Here is an 18571-nt window from a genome sequence, read left to right as displayed (position 1 = left end):
CAGTACCTGGGGGGGGGGGCGGTACCCCCGGGCACCCCTGTAGTTACGCCAATGTTTATCTTTAGGATTACTTAATAATTCTTGTAACTTATTATTAGCACTCTTTGAATAAGAAGACTAAGGAAGGAGCATAATGCTATCCATGTATTCATGCATGGTGGGCGGAAAAAGCGCCATAAAAGCACTCTAGGGTGGGGATCCTTGACAGTTCTGTTTGACGATTCATTTGACACATTTGAATTTGATTTGAAATTTTGTGGATTTGTCAGTCTTTACGGAGCTTATTTTATGTTATTTATTATTTATTCTACTACTGATAGTTGTATAAAGGTAGTAAATCTAGATGGAAATTGTGGCAGAACTTAAATTAACAGTGTTAACACTACTTAATTATTAATTAACATTTTGTTGAATTTTGTTGAATTGTTTTAATTAACACTATCGCGATTTATCGAAAAAGATTCTAAAATAGTTGGTTGTGTAGCGTGCGGTAGATCTCGGCAAAAATTGAGTGAAATAATGGAACAACTTTTCGCTACTAAGTGACTATATAATATACATACGTATAGTAAACCGATCATTTATGAAATTCACTTAAATTAACTAAATTATATATTTTTCTTGCATTTTAGCTTTTATTTATTACTTGTCAAAGATTAGATGTCAAAGAATTTAGATACGTTACTTTGACTTACCTGCTTCAGTAGCGTATCGGATGTTTGTGTTAATAAATACTTATTATAACTTATCTATTTTTATTAGAATTATATATTTTTATAACAATTTTAATAACTACCAACATTTATTCACAACGTAACATAAAACAACAAATTATTGAGTCTACCCCACGTCTACCCTACATCATAGTTTTACATTTTTTAAATAAAATTAGAACGACACTGATAAACCGGAATTTAAGTCGGCCATATTTTAGGCCTATCGCGGTGTACCTAAGATTTTTGATATGCTCCTTCCTTAGTCTTCTTATTCAAAGTTAGCACTATACACAAGGTTAAAAATTCTTTTTAAACCACGGGATATAGCGCTTTATCAAACGTTATTGAAAAATATTTTGACATATCTTTCTCCACTTGTCCAAAAGTCGAATTTGCAGAAATCGCAAACTTATACCTACGTTTTCTAATTATTTTATCAACTAGTAAAACTCCTAGCCATATCATCGTGTCGTAGGAAATCGGAACATGAGATTCCAACTTTACTGCAAAATTACATTTAAACAAATGGAAGACCTATAAAAACAGCAATCAGATCATATTAAGAACTAAAAATTTAATAATCTACTTAAAAAAATGCTTACTACCGTGTCTATTCAGTTTAATCATCTAAGTATATAATATGACAATCTGTCACCCCAAAATTGAATGTTACATTTATTATAAATTTGAAAAAAATTACTGTATCTAATACAAAGTAAGATAATGCCAACGGGTATAATTACGTACGATATAACACACCTCAGAGGCGCATTTGCTAATGCCTTCTTGATACTGATAAATGCCTTATTTTTCAACATAAAACTTATAGGAGACTATACTCAATACCCGGCGGATGCCTCATCGAAGCTGCTAGATGTAAGTAAAATTAAAATAATTGAAAACCCCTTTATCTCCACATTTTAGGTAACAATATAGACATAATAGGTTTGTTCCAACATAGCAGAGAACCGTTCTTAATACGCAGTAGAGAAAATGCGTTCCATCAACGAGAGAATCGTTTAGCGAACTTTTGCGTTCCAACCAGAATTGTAACCAATAACTAAAGAATTTAAGGACATGTAACGCCCATATACGGGCTGCAGCAGAATTTGTGACATTAGACGCCATTTTTTTTATGGCAACGAATGAGTCAGCTGATCACCAGCGACAATTTTAGCGATTTTTAATAGTTTGTGTGTAGTGAAATTTGTATAAACTTTGTTACAATGGTGATTAGTTGTTCAGCTTTCAAGTGTAAAAGCCGCAACGATAAGAAAGAGCCAGGAGTTACGTTGCATCATAGGTAAATAAACAGTCCGCTCCACCTTTTTTGCGTTTTCTTATCGAATTCGTTAATAATTTTTCTGATATTATATTATGTACTTGATGTGTGCTATATGTCGATACTAGTTTTGTACCTTTTGTTAATATTTTAATACGTTTTTTTCGTAATTAATTAGTATGATACAACCGTATACACCATAGGCGTAGTTAAAACATTTATCAAAAAATATAAATATCTCTTCAAACAGCTAAGTTAAGAAAAATATGTGCCACGGCACTGTTTGGTGACATTGTAACAATTTGCTCTCGGGTGTTATTTGTCCTTGGATTCTTTAGTCATTGCTTGTAACTGTTAATGAATTGTATTCGGAACGGTGATTTCGATACCAGTCTTAAAGCAAGAATCAAAAGAACGAACATGCGTATTAAGACTGTGTGTCAGCTGATTATTGATTTTCTTTTATTTCTTTGGCTATTTTCTGTTTTTAATTTGCTGATTCCTCAAGTTTTCTTTGGTATTTATCATTTTTATACATATTTTAAATAAATATTTTTGGAATATGATCAGTAACGAAGAGGACAGTAATAATGATTATGTCGATACCACTGAAGATGATTTGTGAGTTTTGATAAATAAAGCAAAGGTGATTTTGTATTAACTAAAAAACAAGTAAATTCAATAATCCGTAAACAAATCCAAAAAAATACAAAATTGTGAAATGAACCGCCTATTTAAAAATAAACACATTTCTTTAAATTCAAAACATTCATTTTTAAGACACTCTGTAAAGATAAATAAAATTTATTGATTTTTAAAATATTATTCGCAAACTAGGGAGAGGGAAATCAGAAAAATAACAGCGATAATAGATGTTAAGTAATAATTTTTAGACTACTATTTAGTTTGTAAATCTTGGTTAATGTGACAAAGGAAGTTATTAAAGGTAAAGTAAACGTTTTCTTATTGTTTAACTGTGTTAAATAAGCATATTATTTTATTTTTCTGTTGAAATATTCTGTGCTAAATCTTTTTTGATTCATTTCATCTGAGAATTATATTGTATAACATGTGTATGTATGTAATGGTTTTGAGTTACGCTGTAAATAATTTCTAGTTTAAAATTGAATCTACACGACAATCGTCCATTCGTGCCGATGTTTTTGGTTCAGTACGATTTAGTGTGGCAATTAGGGCCTTGTTGAGTGAACTAATTTAAATTATACTAATAAATTTTCCAACTGTGCCTGGGCGAATATCTTAGCACACAAATGATCAGTCAAAACCAATAAAAACTCATAGTCTAAAGATATTAGCACCAATCATATCAACTCTAGCTGAGTAGGCTCCCAAATCCAGGAAGCTGCTAACTAACAAAACCTCTTCAGTTATGAATGTTTTAAGTGTGTTAAACTTCAAATCTTGGTATGAGGACAGTATTTAGTTTATTATTATTACTCTTTTCTTAAACTTAAGAACATCATAGTTGAATATTTTGGAATAGCGATCAAGGTTTTCTCTCCCGTACTCTTTTAATTGTGAATTCCAATGAAAAATCGATTCTAAAATCACTTCAAAAACCGTTCCAACCCGCATTAAATTTTGGTATACTAATAGAACTACCCAATATCGAAAATACGATATTGGTACTAACCCAATATCGAAAATTCCAGAACGTTTGGGATCGTCCCATTACCGTTCTAGAACGATACAAATTTCTGTGTTAGAACAAACCTTATAAAAGGCTAAAATGAGATCACATGATGAACTCACACATGCGCACTAGCTTTTTCAATTACAATTAGTAGAAAAAGTTGAAAGTTTGTTAACTTTTTCTACTTATTGAAAAGTACTACAGCTAATTTTAACGTTCTGAATCCTTACATTGAAATTAGAGGGACACACACCTTTGCGCTAATTAAAACTACTAATTTTGAAGTTTTGAATGAAGCTTTATGAATTGTTTGACGTATTTGGGCTTAAGTAACGGTAACATTATTCTGCTACATTAAATATAGTGTTAGTGAGAGCGCCCACCAAAGTGATGTAGCATATGACGTTGTACATACATGGCAATAGCGTTGCATGATTTTTCAGGAAGCGCGCATATAAGCGATGTGGCAGTGGCGTAAACATGTCGTCCTCAGAGGATGAAGATTTGTTAGCAGTTGTAAACCTAATTAATATGAACCAAAATTATCCAAAGCGTTGCTATTGGATACACCCGTTTTGCAAAAAGAGACAAGGGAACAGTGGATTTAGTGTTTTTAAGGAATTGAATATCTATCCTGAAAGATTTTAAGCATTTTATAGAATAAAAAAAGAAACCTTTGATGTGCAAGTTAGAAAAGTGGTTCCCATGCCAAGTTTTGTTTATTCCTGTTGGAATAATCGGCACGAGTGTGGTCATAAATGCGTGGTTTAGTCAGTGATACAAAACGTATATTGAAGTCCGGATCGTCCTTCATTTTTGCCAAATTCGAGTAACGTGTTAATAGCACGTGGCGAAAAGTAGAACCAGTTCTAGTTTTGAAGCAGTGGCATGGCATGCTACAATGACAAATGACGCGTTTCTGACAGCGCTATTTCCGTGTGCGCTGACACTTATTGTCGTTTGTTCAATTCGATGTAACTTGCTAGATGCATGTTACTTGCCAGATTACGTGTCACGCCAGATGCTACGTCACTTTGGTGGGCGGTCTCACTGAGGTGTTAGATAGTATAATTTATAAGATAATTTTGAAATCGACAGGGCGAAGAGACGACATTTGATTTTATAATTGTCGGAGCTGGTGCGGCTGGATGTGCCTTAGCAAACCGACTCTCGCAACAAGATCAATGGAGTGTATTGTTAATAGAGGCAGGAGACATACCTGAGACAACAACAGCGGTAATATTCTTATTTTTTTTGGTTAGTAAGTATACCATACAATCGAAAAAACCTGCATCAAAGCGGGATTGGAAATCAGTGATTGGCAAATGAAACACTAAGACGTCTTGTTCTTGCAGTCTAATAAGTAGTAGTGGCCTTGGTCTTGCATGGTCCAGTCTTTTTAAATATCGTCAGTGAAACGTGATAACCTGCTAACTCCATTTTTTACGTTAATAAGTTTTTTTATACCATTAGCAAAGCTATGGCATATAATATCATATCTTCTAATACCAAAGCAAACACATTTTTTTCCCATTAAAGAACATTTTTTATTTTAACTCAATAATATCTGCTAACTCCTAGTGATCTGAAATAGCCACCGAAATGCTGCTATCTCCATAATTTCCGTTACGTTCACGCTAAAGCAAACACGCAGATTCTTAGTCGTATGTTTTTTTAGTAAAGTACGTCGCTCCAGGGTCGCACTAGGCCAAAGGGGCCCGGGTGGCAATGTAAGGAGGGGCCCGTGTGTTTTTTTGCGTATTTTTTCGCCTTACGTCTTGTTCAATTTTTCCCTATTATATACAGGGTTAGTCTTAAATAAGTTTAGGGTAGTATATTTCGACCCAAGAAACACGATTATGAGTTCTTTTGCGCGAATTTTTTTTTTTGAAAATTTGGAATTTAAAAAAAATGGATTTTTTTTTAATTTTTAGTTTAAAAACATACTTTGTTTGTAATATGGTAACATAGATAGTAGATTAAATTTACAAGAAAGAAAATCCAATTATTCTCAAAATTATAGCAAAAAATTGGAAATTTTAAAAGTGAAATAACTGGGTTGTTTTGGATTTATTTGAAAAAACGGTGAAGAGAAAATATTTTGTTTCTTTTATCGAGATTTACCAGCCCTGAACATATTTGCACTTATTTAAGACTCACCCTGTATAGAAATCAGGGAACTACCCTAATGCAAGGTATATCAATGCAATGCAAATTCCATAATGCAATGCAAAAGCAAATATTGTTAAGAATAAATAATGAACTATAAAGGGGGCTCTCGAAGGCTGGGCCCCCCTAATAGATATCTATATAATATGGCCAGGCCGACCCTGTGTCGATCCGTTCTGTAAATACGGGGTATCCGTAAAGTAAGGTAAGGGGAAACACGAAATTCTATATACGAGCAATTCATCGGCGTGCTATAAATAGTTTAAATAACATTACTTACTTGTACAAGAATTTCCATAATACCTAATCAGTTTAATTTTTTTCAACGTTTTTTCACGTAAATGATACATAATTTTTATAAAAATTAAAAAAATAAGGAGAAAAGTAATAAAAATTTAATAAAATCACGCACTGTCTTCCAAGCTCGGTCTATTACCGTTGTATAAAAATTAGGATAAGCATGGAAGGATTCTACCATATCTTCTAAGAATTATAAGTTTAATTTTTAAATTATTTTCATATTCATTAAGTCCAAAATTCTGCTACTTCAGTTCTTTAAAAATGCAATTTTTTTTAAATTTTCATTAAAAATTTATTCGTTTTTGGACTTGTATGTTTTGCTTCTAGGCCGACGATATTATAAATATATGGTTATGAATATCATATTTTGTAAATTTAATTGATTATTTCTAAATCTGTTTGGGTAATATTCATTTCCATTTTCAAAATTTAAAACAATAAAGCTTGCTATCTCCAGAAGTATATTTTTATTTCTTAAAATTAGGAATAATGGAGTTAGCAGTTTATCACGTTTCACCGACGATTATTTATCTCTGTTGTCGTATTTTTAATATCTTTTTAACTAAAAATTAAAAAAATGTATTTTTTTTCCAACACAAAAGAAAAAAACATTATTTCGCGAAAAAACCTCACAGACGCATTTCTCGGGTCAAAATATACCACTCTGTATATCGATGGTCTAGTTCACTGAGTTCACAAATGTTGTAAGTACAAAAATATAGTATGTTTTGAGTTATATGAATTTTAAAGTTTATAAGTTCGCCAAAATTCACGTTCTTGATTCAGATTCTTTTTTTCAGGTGCCGGCACTTTTTCCCACATTTTTTGAATCGGCCTTAGATACATGGCAATATCGGTTAGAAAAAGACAAGGAAACTTGTCGAGCATACAAAAATAAACAATGTTCGATGTTTAGAGGGAGAGTTCTTGGCGGTACCAGTTCCATTAACAATTTACATTATTATCGAGGTATAGTACCCATACCCATAGAGCTTAAAAATTTCTTAAATCTTACATGACTGTAAAATGTACATTGTTAGCTTATTGTATACCTTTCTTAAATTATGAAAAAGTTATAGTTTGTTAAAGTGGGACAAACTAAAATTCTAATTCTACGAACACGAATATACCACATGTTTCTCAAAAGTGGCCCAACCCTATATCTTTTTTATTTTGGCAGATAAAGAAACGAGATTTGGTGTGTTAATCTATGACATAAATTAGGATTAATTGACATGTTCAATTGTTTTCGGTCGCATCCTATTTCACCGGGAATGACTACAACTTTTGATTTTTAAATTTTGAGTCTTAAATCTCACGATTGTAAATTAGTATGCGTTGGCTCATTTAATTTGCGTCGAGCCATCCCATGAAGACAGTTTTAATCAAAAACGTTTTTGACTAAAACTGCCTTGTTCTTTCTGTGTGCGTCTACTAAAATCTTTAAATATCGGAGCTGTAAGGTTTTACCTGAACTGCCAGAGTCAAATTAAAATAAACAAAAAACGATAAAGAAAAATTTGTAATTTCACTTTTTATCGCACATTAACATTAACATGCATAGAGCAATAGCTGATCTTCATTCAATTCAGCTATTTGAACAATGTTATGAATATAATTTTATCTCCTACCTTTGTTTGCGTTGACTTCGAATAATAAGTACCATACCTAAAACAAATAAATACAGGATTAAATAAAACTATAAAAAAGAGACTGAAATAAGAAACTATCAGATTGGAAAGATTTATGGCAAAAATTGTACCCGAAAGACCATTTTGTAATTTAAATAATAAAATAATGACGCCAAGTGAGTATTGTAAAATACGAGATTATAAATTTACAGTTCATACCAAATAAACTTTTAGTCCCGTGATTAACCCACTTTTATATATTTTCTTTTAATAAAAATATTTTAGGAAACAAAAATAAATTAATTATAAATATATGTACAGGGTTGTTCACCACATACGACACGGAGTATTGTAGCTAAACGATTAGATTTTTACAAATTGTAAGTTTTGGGTTCGTTGAAGGTTCAGAGAGCTACAATTTAAAAATCGTAGAGCTACAATTTAAAAATATTTTTACAAGATACAGAGTGTCCCAAATAAGTAAAAAATATTATAGTTGTATTTTTTTAAATGGAACACCCTGTATATTATTCTATTTTTGGATTCTACAATTGAAATAAAGGTAAATTTGATTAAGGTTTATCACACTTAAACTTTACCGTTTTTGAAATATTTTCAATTTTATGAAATTGCAGTAAAAGTTTTAAGGCTTTATTTCTCCCAGGGTATCAAAGTTTTTAATACTAAATATTTACTGAAGATTATTTATTGATCAGATATTGTGGTGCAATAATAAAAATTTTACTACCTTTTACAGAGTGTCCAAAAATTTATATTAAATAATGACTAGCTTTAAACGGCAATAACTTGTTTAATTTAAACGGAACACCCTATATATTTTACGTGAATCAGATGCACAATGTAATTGTCTATCAAATTGTATTATACCATTTTTCACCCATCTCTTGAAGTTTTCGTAGAAAATGCATTTTCTTATAATTTAGACCTCATTTATCACTATACCCATGGAATAATTTATATTAAATAATGACTAGCTTTAAACGGCAATAACTTGTTTAATTTAAGCAAGCATTTTTTGCAAGCCCATTGGCATACAAAAAACTATTTAAATCTTTGTAAAAGAGTATACCAATTAAATATACCACCATTATTTCTTACAAAAAATGTTTTAATTAATAAATTATTCTAAATAAATGTGGATTTGGCTCAGAAATCTATATAATAATAAGTTATGAAAATGAATGTCTCTGTTTTTTATAAATAAGCATTCGTCAATAAATGAAATAAAATTTATAAGGTGTTACTATTTACCACACTGTCTAATACACACACAAAATTCAGTTTTTAGTATTTGGAACAGTTATTGCTTTAACGTAAACAGTCAATTTAATGTAGTTTGAATACTGGGATCATATTAATTGGTCCTTTTTAACAAAAAATATTTAAACAGTTTTATTTTTATTTTTTTTAATTAAATAAGCGAACTATATCGACAATATTAGTATCTGTACCCTTTAAAAATTTGTTACATTGTTAAAAATAAGCTAAAATGTCAATATTCCATAGGTATAGTGATAAATGAGGTCTAAATTATAAGAAAATGCATTTTCTATGAAAACTTGAAGAGATGGGTAAAAATGGAAGAATACAATTTGACAGACAATTACATTGTGCATCTGATTCACGTAAAATATATAGGGTGTTCCATTTAAATTAAACAAGTTATTGCCGTTTAAAACTAGTAATTATTTAATATAAATTTTGGACACTCTGTATAAGGTAGTAAAATTTTTATTATTGCAACACAATATCTGATCAATAAATAATCTTCAGTAAATATTTAGTATTAAAAAACTTTGATACCCTTGGAGAAATAAAGCCTTATTTTTTTTACTGCAATTTCATAAAATTTGAAAATATTTCAAAAACGGTAAGGTTTAAGTGTGATAAACCTTAATCAAATTTACCTTTATTTCAACCGTAGAATCTAAAAAATAGAATAATATACAAGGTGTTCCATTTAAAAAATACAACTACGAGGCATGTTTTTTAAGTAAGTACCGTTTGCGATCCGCCGCCGCAGCGCTACGGTTCCGCGCATGCGCGCTGGTTACCTACATCTCTTGTCTATGCACAGACGCCAGTACAGCCTGATTCTTCATTGTATACGTTGTTTTATTGAGTGTTTAAGATGCCTCCGACAATCGTGAGCCCCGCCGATTGTGAAGTACGGGCTGTCATACGATTTCTTAGTGCTAAAGGCGTAAAACCGATCGATATTCATCGTGAGATCTGTGAAGTTTACGGACAAAACATTATGAGTGATGGAATGGTAAGGAAATGGGCGAGAACATTTAAAGATGGCCGCAACAAATGTGCACGATGAAGAACGGAGTGGGCGTCCTTCGGTCGTTAGTGAAGATTTGGTGCAGAAAGTGGACGAAAAGGTGAAAGAAAACAGACGCTTTACAACTTCATCATTGTGCGACTACTTTCCTCAATGTTCTCGTAGTGTTTTGTATCGCATTGTGACCGAGAACATGAATTACCGGAAATTGTGTTCACGTTGGGTTCCGAAAATGTTGACGGATTTGCACAAAACCCAACGTTTAGGCAGTGCATTGACTTTCCTTGAGCAGTACCACAATGAAGGTGAAGATTTTTTAGACAAAATTGTTACTGGTAACGAAACATGGGTGACCTAACGTCACACCAGAATCGAAACAACAGTGCGACATTCATCATCACCCAAAACAGTGAAGTTTAAGCAAACAATTTCTGCCCGGAAAATCATGTGCACAGTTTTTGGGACAGAAAAGGAGTATTGCTAGTGGAGTTTCTGCCTCGTAATGAGACAATCAATGCAGCATCTTATTGTGAGACATTGAACAATCTGCGCCGTGCAATCCAAAAACAAAGACGTGGCAAGTTGAGTAAGGGTATTGTTTTGCTGCATGACAATGCCCGTCCACATGTGGCTAATCGGAACCAAAGATCTCATTAAATCTTTTAAATGGGAAACTCTAGATCATCCTCCATACAGCCCCTGATCTGGCGCCCAGTGACTACCATTTATTCCTGCACTTGAAGAAACACCTGGGCGGTCAGCGTCTTCAAGACGATAACGAAGTCAAAACAGTTGTGATACAGTGGTTAACCAGTCAGGCGGCAGAATTTTATGAGGAGGGTATTAAAAACTGGTGCCACGTTATGACAAGTGCCTCAATATTCACGGAAATTATGTAGAAAAATTAGATTAAGGTACAGGCTTTCATGTAAAAATAAAATTATTAACGATATCTTTGCACGTTTTTTTTAATTCCAAAACGGTACTTACTTAAAAAACATGCCTCGTATAATATTTTTTACTTATTTAGCTCTAATACACCTTTAACGAACCCAAAACTTACAACTGGTAAAAATCTAATCGTTTAGCTATAATATTCCGTGTCGTATGTGGTGAACAACCCTGTATAAACAGTTATTATTTACATCAACAAAACTCACCTCCTTAATAGTACTTAAGGGACATAAAGGGCCATTGCTACCGCTTTGCCATTCAAAATATTCTAATAAAGTTGCGATGCGTTTTTTTACGGCTATTAAGCTATCTTGTACACTTCGCACTAAAAGAGGTTCTAAAAAGAACAATGTCCGATTGCAAGGTCTTCTAGTAAACATTTTTAAGCTTGAAGTATTACAACACAATTTATTTAGACTTATCCTAACACATGTCAGGCCATACTAGTATGGATTAGGAAATTTGCAAAGTTTCTAACAACGAAGGAAGTTTTAGTATGTCCTAGGGCCAACCTAAAACGGCCTGAAATCAGATATTTCCTGTAACATATATACATCAAAGTCTCAAAGGAAATATTATTATGTATTAATCTTAATCAAATTTTATTATCAATTATAGAGCGCAGTCTAGAGAACTCGTTAAACTTAATATACCAGAGTATAGAATATTATCCCAATGCCGAGGGGGAAAATGTATACGAAGGCGATATTCAGTTAGAGAAAATTAATTCAAGTTCTGAAATTCGATCCGTTCTAAGAGAGGCATATGAAAAACTTAGTTTTAATGAAGCGTTGGAAAACTCACCTTTGGGAATACTGGAGAACTATTTGACTATCAAAGAAGGAGAAAGGTAAGCCACAAAATGTATTATACATATTTTTTATTAAGTATTTAGAAAGAAAAGTAGATTATTTTGCAATTTTTCCTTCAAAATTTCAAATCTCCTGCTTGCTGAAAAAAAACAGCATCTTTGAATAAAAAGATTAAGGAAGGAGTATAAGGCTATCCATGTATTCATGCATGGTCGACGGAAAGAGGACTCTAGGATGGGGATCCTTGACAGTTCTGTTTGACGGTTCATTTGACACATTTGAATTTGAGTGTAGTAAATCTAGAAAGAAATTGTAGCAGAACTTAACTAATAGTGACACTATTGCGATTTATCGAAAAATACTGTAAAATGGTTGGTTGTGTAGCGTGCGGTAAATCTCGGTCAAAAATCGAGGGAAATAATAGAACAACTTTTCGCTAGTAAGTACTATACGAGCCCTAACAACTATATGTTGGGACAAGGTCTTTTTTTGCAATAAAAATAGTAATTTGTTAAAACGACTCAATTTATTTTGTTTATTATTCTAAATTCAAACATTACAATATGATCTAGACAATTTTACTATATTTTTATAACTTTGCAAACAAATCACTTTTGATAATAGCTTATTTTGCCAAAATCAAGCCAAATTTGCTGACAACTATATATTGGGACAGCACAACAAGAAATTTGTTTAATACGGAGTTACATCACATTTCGCCTTAACATCTGCCTGAACTCATAATGGCATTGTATTTACCAAAGATTGGCACATTTGAGGAGAAAAATTATCCCAAATTTCCTGCAGTTTTGTCCGCAAATCAAAAATTGTTCGTTGAGGGTGGTTTCTTAAATATTGCTTCATTTTATGCCACACAGTTTCTATAACATTGATGTCCGGACTATTTGCAGGATGGGATAGAACTTTTATATTATTATTACCGAACCAATTTTTAGTTGATTTTGCTGAATGGCACGATGCTCCATCTTATTGAAAAATATAGTCTTCGTTTGGAAACAATTCTTGAGCACTAGGTAAAAGTGAGGTCTCAAGTATATGTTAATATTTTTGGGCGTTAACAGTGCCATCTATAAAATTTAATTTGCCCAAACCTTTTGCTGACATGCAACCCCAAACCATAATCCCCTTAGGAAATTTAACAACCCTCTTTAAGCAATCTTTATGAAAGGTTTCTGCTTTATTTCGTATTATTCTTTTTCGATGATCTCCAACGCAAACATCAAATTTAGACTCATCGCTAAATATGACCTTATTCCAATCATTTTGTGTCCATGATAATTTAGATTTTGCCCAATTGTAGCGACTTTTCTTTTGAATTTCTGTCAGTAGCGGTTTTTCTTTGGCCTAAATGAGAATTTGTATCAATAATCTTCAGGTAATTGATTATCCCCACAAAATAAAGTTTACCTTGTAAAACCCCAGACCGCATTTATGGATATATTTTCGGCAACATTCTCTTGATATATTTAATCCAGTTACAGTATTCCATTTAACTGTTACTTCGCGAAGAGTACTTCTTCTCGCAGACTTGCAAATTTTTACTAAATTTCGTAAATCTCTCTGAGATACAACTGTTGGCCTTCCCGAACTTTTACCTCTAACGCCTACATTGGCAGATTCGCCATATTTTTTTAAGACCGTGGTTTTTGGAATACTTAAATCATCAGAAATTTTTCGAATTGTTTTTCCCGTACTGTATTGACGAATGATAATTTCGCGTAGTTTTTGATTTGTAGCTTTTCTACGGACCATTACTTTGGATTAAATTAACAAAATTGAAAATTAAAAAAAAATAAAATTACTTACTGTAAGTCTCACTACTCAAAGTATCGAGTCACTAACAAGCTGTCAATGCTTAAGTAAACAGTTTATAGCAAAGCCGCCTATGATGATATTAATTATTTAAAAATACTTGTCCCAACATTTAGTTGTCAGGCAAATTTGTCCTTTTATGAACAAAATCCGCTACTGTAAATATGGATTGATTTACAAATTCATAAAAATATTGTCAAGTTGTTTAGGATATATGGCTCCGTTTATATTTAAAAAATTAAACATATATTTTTCAGTCATTTTGAAAAACCAGGACAATAATTCCAAAATAACCTTGTTCCAACATATAGTTGTTAGGGCTCGTACGTATAGTCAACCGATCATTTATGAAATTCACTTGAAATTATGAAATTCACTTGAAATTAACTAATTATATATTTTTTCTTGCAATTTTGGTTTTATTTACTACTTGTCAAAGATTAGATGTCAAAGAATTTAGATACGTCAATTTGACCTACCTGCTTCAGTAGCGTATCGGATGTTTGTGTTAATAAATAATTATTATAACTTATGTATTTTTATTAGAAATGTATATTTTTATAACAATTTTAATAAACTGCCAAAATTTATTCACAACGTAAAATAAAACAACAAATTATTGAGTCTGCCCTACATCATATTTTTACACGTTTTGAATAAAATTAGAACAGCATTGATAAACCGAAATTTCGCTTGACGGGCTCCTAAAAGTCGGCCATTTTAGGAGCCCGTCGCGGTCGATCTAAGATTTTTGATATGCTCCTTACAGGGTATTCCATTTAAAATATCGAAGAAAAACTATTTTATATATTAAAAAGTTTGGCATAGAATTTTGAATACCCTGTATAGTTTAAGATTACGGTATTTATAGGAAAGTAAGTACAAACCAACTATAGTAAATACCTAGTATAGTTTTGATTTCAGGACATTTTTTCTATTTTTAATAATTATTTTAAAAAAGGCTGAGAAAAATATTTTTTTTTATTTATTTGTTAATATCTCTGAAACTATCGAACTATATTTAATAATATCTTAGGATTATGTAAAGTGATCAGAGAGAAAGCCAAAAATGCAGTAATATACAGGGTGTTCCAATTTAAAAAAATCATCTCGATCCACTAATACTTTTTTGGGCCACCCTATAGAAGTTCAAATATTTTCCTTGAATACATCCTAGTACATACTTTAGGTTTGCACTTAAACAATATTCCCATTTTTTTTATTCTAGGAGCTACAGATGCCTGACGCACTATTGCCGAACCTTATACCGGGTGCGTCTCAAAAGTGGCCCACCCCTATAACTTTATTATTTTTTCTGATAAAAAAATGAAATTGGATATGTTAGTATATGACATAAATTAGGATTGATTGACGTATTCAATTCTTTTTGATCACTTCCTGTTTCAACGAAAATTACTACAACTTTTGATTTTTAAATGGCACCCTCCGTATTTTTTTACTTCATACGATAGAAAATATCAGTCTGAATAGAATGACATATCATATGTCAACTTTTGATATTCTCGCTTAATAAAAAATTGTATTTTAAATTTAAATCTAGAGTGTCATGGCTATATTAAAAACACTAATTCTTAATCAAGGAGCCTTGGAAAAATATATTTCATCGTCAAATGTTTTTGTCCTGGCCGGTTAAAAAATGCCCAAATCGTACTTTTAATTAATCATATCTCATTTTTTCCAAATGGAACGAGGGTGGCACATTAGCATATTTGGAAAAAGCATTTTTTTATGAATAATTTGATACCAGACGCACACACCTGGTATTTCGAGTCAAATTTTTGTTACGAACCCCTATAAAAGTAAAATTTCAAATAAACCATATGCGAAAATGTCAAAAGTTGACATATGATTTGTCATTTTATTCAGACTGATATTTCCTATCGAATAAAGTAAAAAAATATCGAGGGTGCTATTTAAAAATCAAAAGTTGTAGTCATTTCCGGTGAAACAGTAAGCGACCGCAAACAATTGAATACGTCAATCAATCCCAATTTATGTCATATACTAACATACCAAATCTCGTTTTTTTAACTAACAAAATCAAAAAGTTATAGTGGTGAGCCACTTTTGAGACGCACCCGGTATAACAAAGGCAAAATAGTAATCAATAATTCAGATGAAACCTGCATGATAATATGAAAAGCGCATATTTTTTGAAGCGAGTTAATATTGTTAAAACAATCATTTCCGCTAATTATATTGGCAGAAATCGTACTACATTATTATTATTATAAGTCATTACTCTCGTCTACTGAGATATAGTTAAATTAGCCAAATCTTAAATGTAATATAAATATATTTTAAAAAGTAATATTTTTTATTTCTATTTTCAGGCTAAATATGGCACGAGCATTCCTCACCTCGGTTAAAAGCCGTTCAAACTTTTTTCTTGCCAAGAATACAGTCGTCGACAGTATTGTTACCAATCACCCCATAGACAAACGAGTTAAAGGAGTCAACGTTACTATATCGGACAAAAAAGTATTTCTACAGGCACGCAAAGAGCTGATTCTTACAGCCGGTTCCATCAACAACGCCAAACTTATGCTTTTGAGTGGAATGGGAGCAAAAGACTATTTACTAACCAGAAAAATTCCAGTTATATTAGATCTACCCGGTGTTGGAAAGAACCTACAAATGCACGTTACAATACCTATGTTTGTAAGTTTAAATGCTACGTTTGACAGTAACCAGTCTTCGGAATTGGAATTTATCAGAAGCGTTTTTGATTATATCATGGTTAGATCAGGAAATTTGTCCACTATTGGAATACACGATTTCTCGTTATATGCTTCTACAGCTGAACATCCAACAGATCCTACAATTGCCATACACCATAACTATTTTCATATACAAGACAGAATGTTAGCGGCTTGGCTGAACGGTTGGAAATTCGAACAGAAAATATCTACGAACTTACTGGAAAAGAACAGAAACCAACCTATTTTACTCTTTTTAGTTACACTAATGCAGCCCAAATCTCGGGGAGAAATTCTTCTAAACGAAACTCATTTTCAGAGTAGTCCCAATATAGTTGGAAATTTTTTGAAAGACGAAGAAAACGAAGATATGCGCTCCCTATTAACCGGTTTCACCCTTGTCACGAACGCCACTGAAACAGCTCCTCTAAAAGATATTGGAGCCGAACTAATAGATATCGGACTGCCAGATTGCAGAAGCTACAAATTTTGTTCGTTGCATTATGTCAAGTGTTACATAAAAAATATGGTGCATCCGACATCAGATGTTGCCGGTACAACCGCTAGGGGGCCTGAATGCGACAAATATTCGGTGGTTAAAAACGATTTCGAGGTGAAACAAATGCGGTGTTTGCGAATCGCAGATTCGAGCATACTGAATGAGATACCCGTCGGTAACACGGTAGCTAGCGACGCAATGCTTGGTATAAGTGTCAGCGAGATATTGAAGGAAAAATGGATTAAAGATTATGTATCTCCATTCAAAGCAAATTAATTTCAGCATATTTATGTACTCATGTTAAATAAATTATTATATATCCTATCGATATTATTTATTATCAAAAAAAGTATTTACCCTTGAAAGAGTAAAGAAAAAAAAAGAAATGAGGGTAGAGATATCCCTATTAATTTTTGTACAAAAATATTATAACAAAATTGATAATAATTATACTAGGGTTGACAATTGATATGTTTATTATTATTAGTTGATATTAATTAACTTTACTCGATTAAATTAAAATTACAGTCGTGAAGTTCTTCGTGTATTTCTATAATTATGAAAGATGATACTTGGATTTTCCCTTAGCGCGAATAGCCATAGATTAGGGTAATACTAGATTATCTAGCTGTTGACAACTATTGATATAGAAATTTCGTAGAAACGAATTGATCGTAGCAATTCTGGTTTATAATTTATTTCGTCAAGTTTTCTAGATAATCTACATCTAATTCTTATAGAACTTAGCAAAGTACTATGCAATATACAGGGTGTCCCAGAAATAAGTGCAAATATTTTAATATTTTAACTGGTAGTATAGTTCAACCCCATAAACACGCCTATGAGGTTTTTTCGCGAAAAAAAAAAAATTGAAAATTCGAAATTTTTTTAAAAATTTTTTGGATTTTTTTTAGTTTTCAGTTAAAAAACATAATTTCTTGATAATATGGCAACATAGGTATTAGATTAAATTTACAAGAAAGAAAATCCAGAAAAGATCCAGTGGTTCTCAAAATTTTAGCAAAAAATCATTTTTTTTTGGAAATTTTCAAAGTAAAATAACTCCGTTATTTTGGACTTATTTGAAAAACGATAAAGAGAAAATATGTTTTTTTTATCGAGATCTACCACCCCTTAAAATATTTGCACTTATTTCTGGGACACCCTGTATAGTACCAAACAAAAGAATATTTTTTTCTTAGCTTGTTCGTGTATATCGGTCACACTGACTAATTCGTTTTCAGGAAAATCTGTAAATATTATCTCGACCGTCTATACTTATAACAATAAGTTAAACTAAAATAATTCAAGTTCTATTCTTAACTTGCTTAACAGGCATATCAAATTTTGATAATGATTATTTTTTGTCATGGTAACTATGATGTTATAGCGTAATTGTATTAAAAATATGGGTAAAAATACAAAAAATTGGAATAAATAACAAACTTTTAAAAATACGTACATATATGACATATTTAATAAAAGTTGAAGAGTTTTGTAAAATCTATCAGAAAAAAGTATTATATATAGGGTGTACCATTTAAAAATATTGAGATCTTTTAATTTTAAGTAGCTGAAATTCATAAATATATTGTGAACACCTTGTAACATATAACTAAAATATCTTTACATACATCTTTTTCTTCGTCTCTATAAAACTCTTCTCCCAAATTAGTAATCCAACTTCAAAAAC

General features: G+C 31.7%; 2 protein-coding genes across 2 annotated transcripts in view; one reads left to right on the top strand and one right to left on the bottom strand.

The window, feature by feature from the left end:
- Positions 1-18571, bottom strand: part of LOC115879988 (flotillin-2) — a 398348-nt gene that overhangs the window by 79434 nt on the left and 300343 nt on the right. The window lies entirely within an intron of this gene.
- On the top strand, positions 1361-17195 carry LOC115879985 (glucose dehydrogenase [FAD, quinone]-like). Its single transcript, XM_030897059.1, has 5 exons — positions 1361-1592; positions 4751-4888; positions 6922-7090; positions 11633-11864; positions 16014-17195. Exons 1-5 carry the CDS (start codon positions 1440-1442, stop codon positions 17152-17154), a joined length of 1833 nt encoding a protein of 610 aa, XP_030752919.1. The 5' UTR covers positions 1361-1439; the 3' UTR covers positions 17155-17195.

The sequence above is a fragment of the Sitophilus oryzae genome, unplaced genomic scaffold (genome assembly GCF_002938485.1).
Source record: "Sitophilus oryzae breed Bouriz unplaced genomic scaffold, Soryzae_2.0 scaffold_1604_pilon_pilon, whole genome shotgun sequence".
Taxonomy (NCBI): domain Eukaryota; kingdom Metazoa; phylum Arthropoda; class Insecta; order Coleoptera; family Curculionidae; genus Sitophilus; species Sitophilus oryzae.
The sequence above is the reverse complement of the archived record's forward strand: the minus strand, read 5'-3'. Positions and strand labels throughout refer to the sequence as shown.

What these genes read in the sequence shown, in the direction of transcription:
- LOC115879985 (XM_030897059.1), top strand. Translation starts at nt 1,440, where the DNA reads ATGCCAACGGGTATAATTACGTACGATATAACACACCTCAGAGGCGCA. An exon ending in CCTCATCGAAGCTGCTAGAT is followed by an intron (nt 1,593 to 4,750) that starts GTAAGTAAAATT and finishes TGAAATCGACAG; the next exon opens with GGCGAAGAGACGACATTTGA. An exon ending in TACCTGAGACAACAACAGCG is followed by an intron (nt 4,889 to 6,921) that starts GTAATATTCTTA and finishes TCTTTTTTTCAG; the next exon opens with GTGCCGGCACTTTTTCCCAC.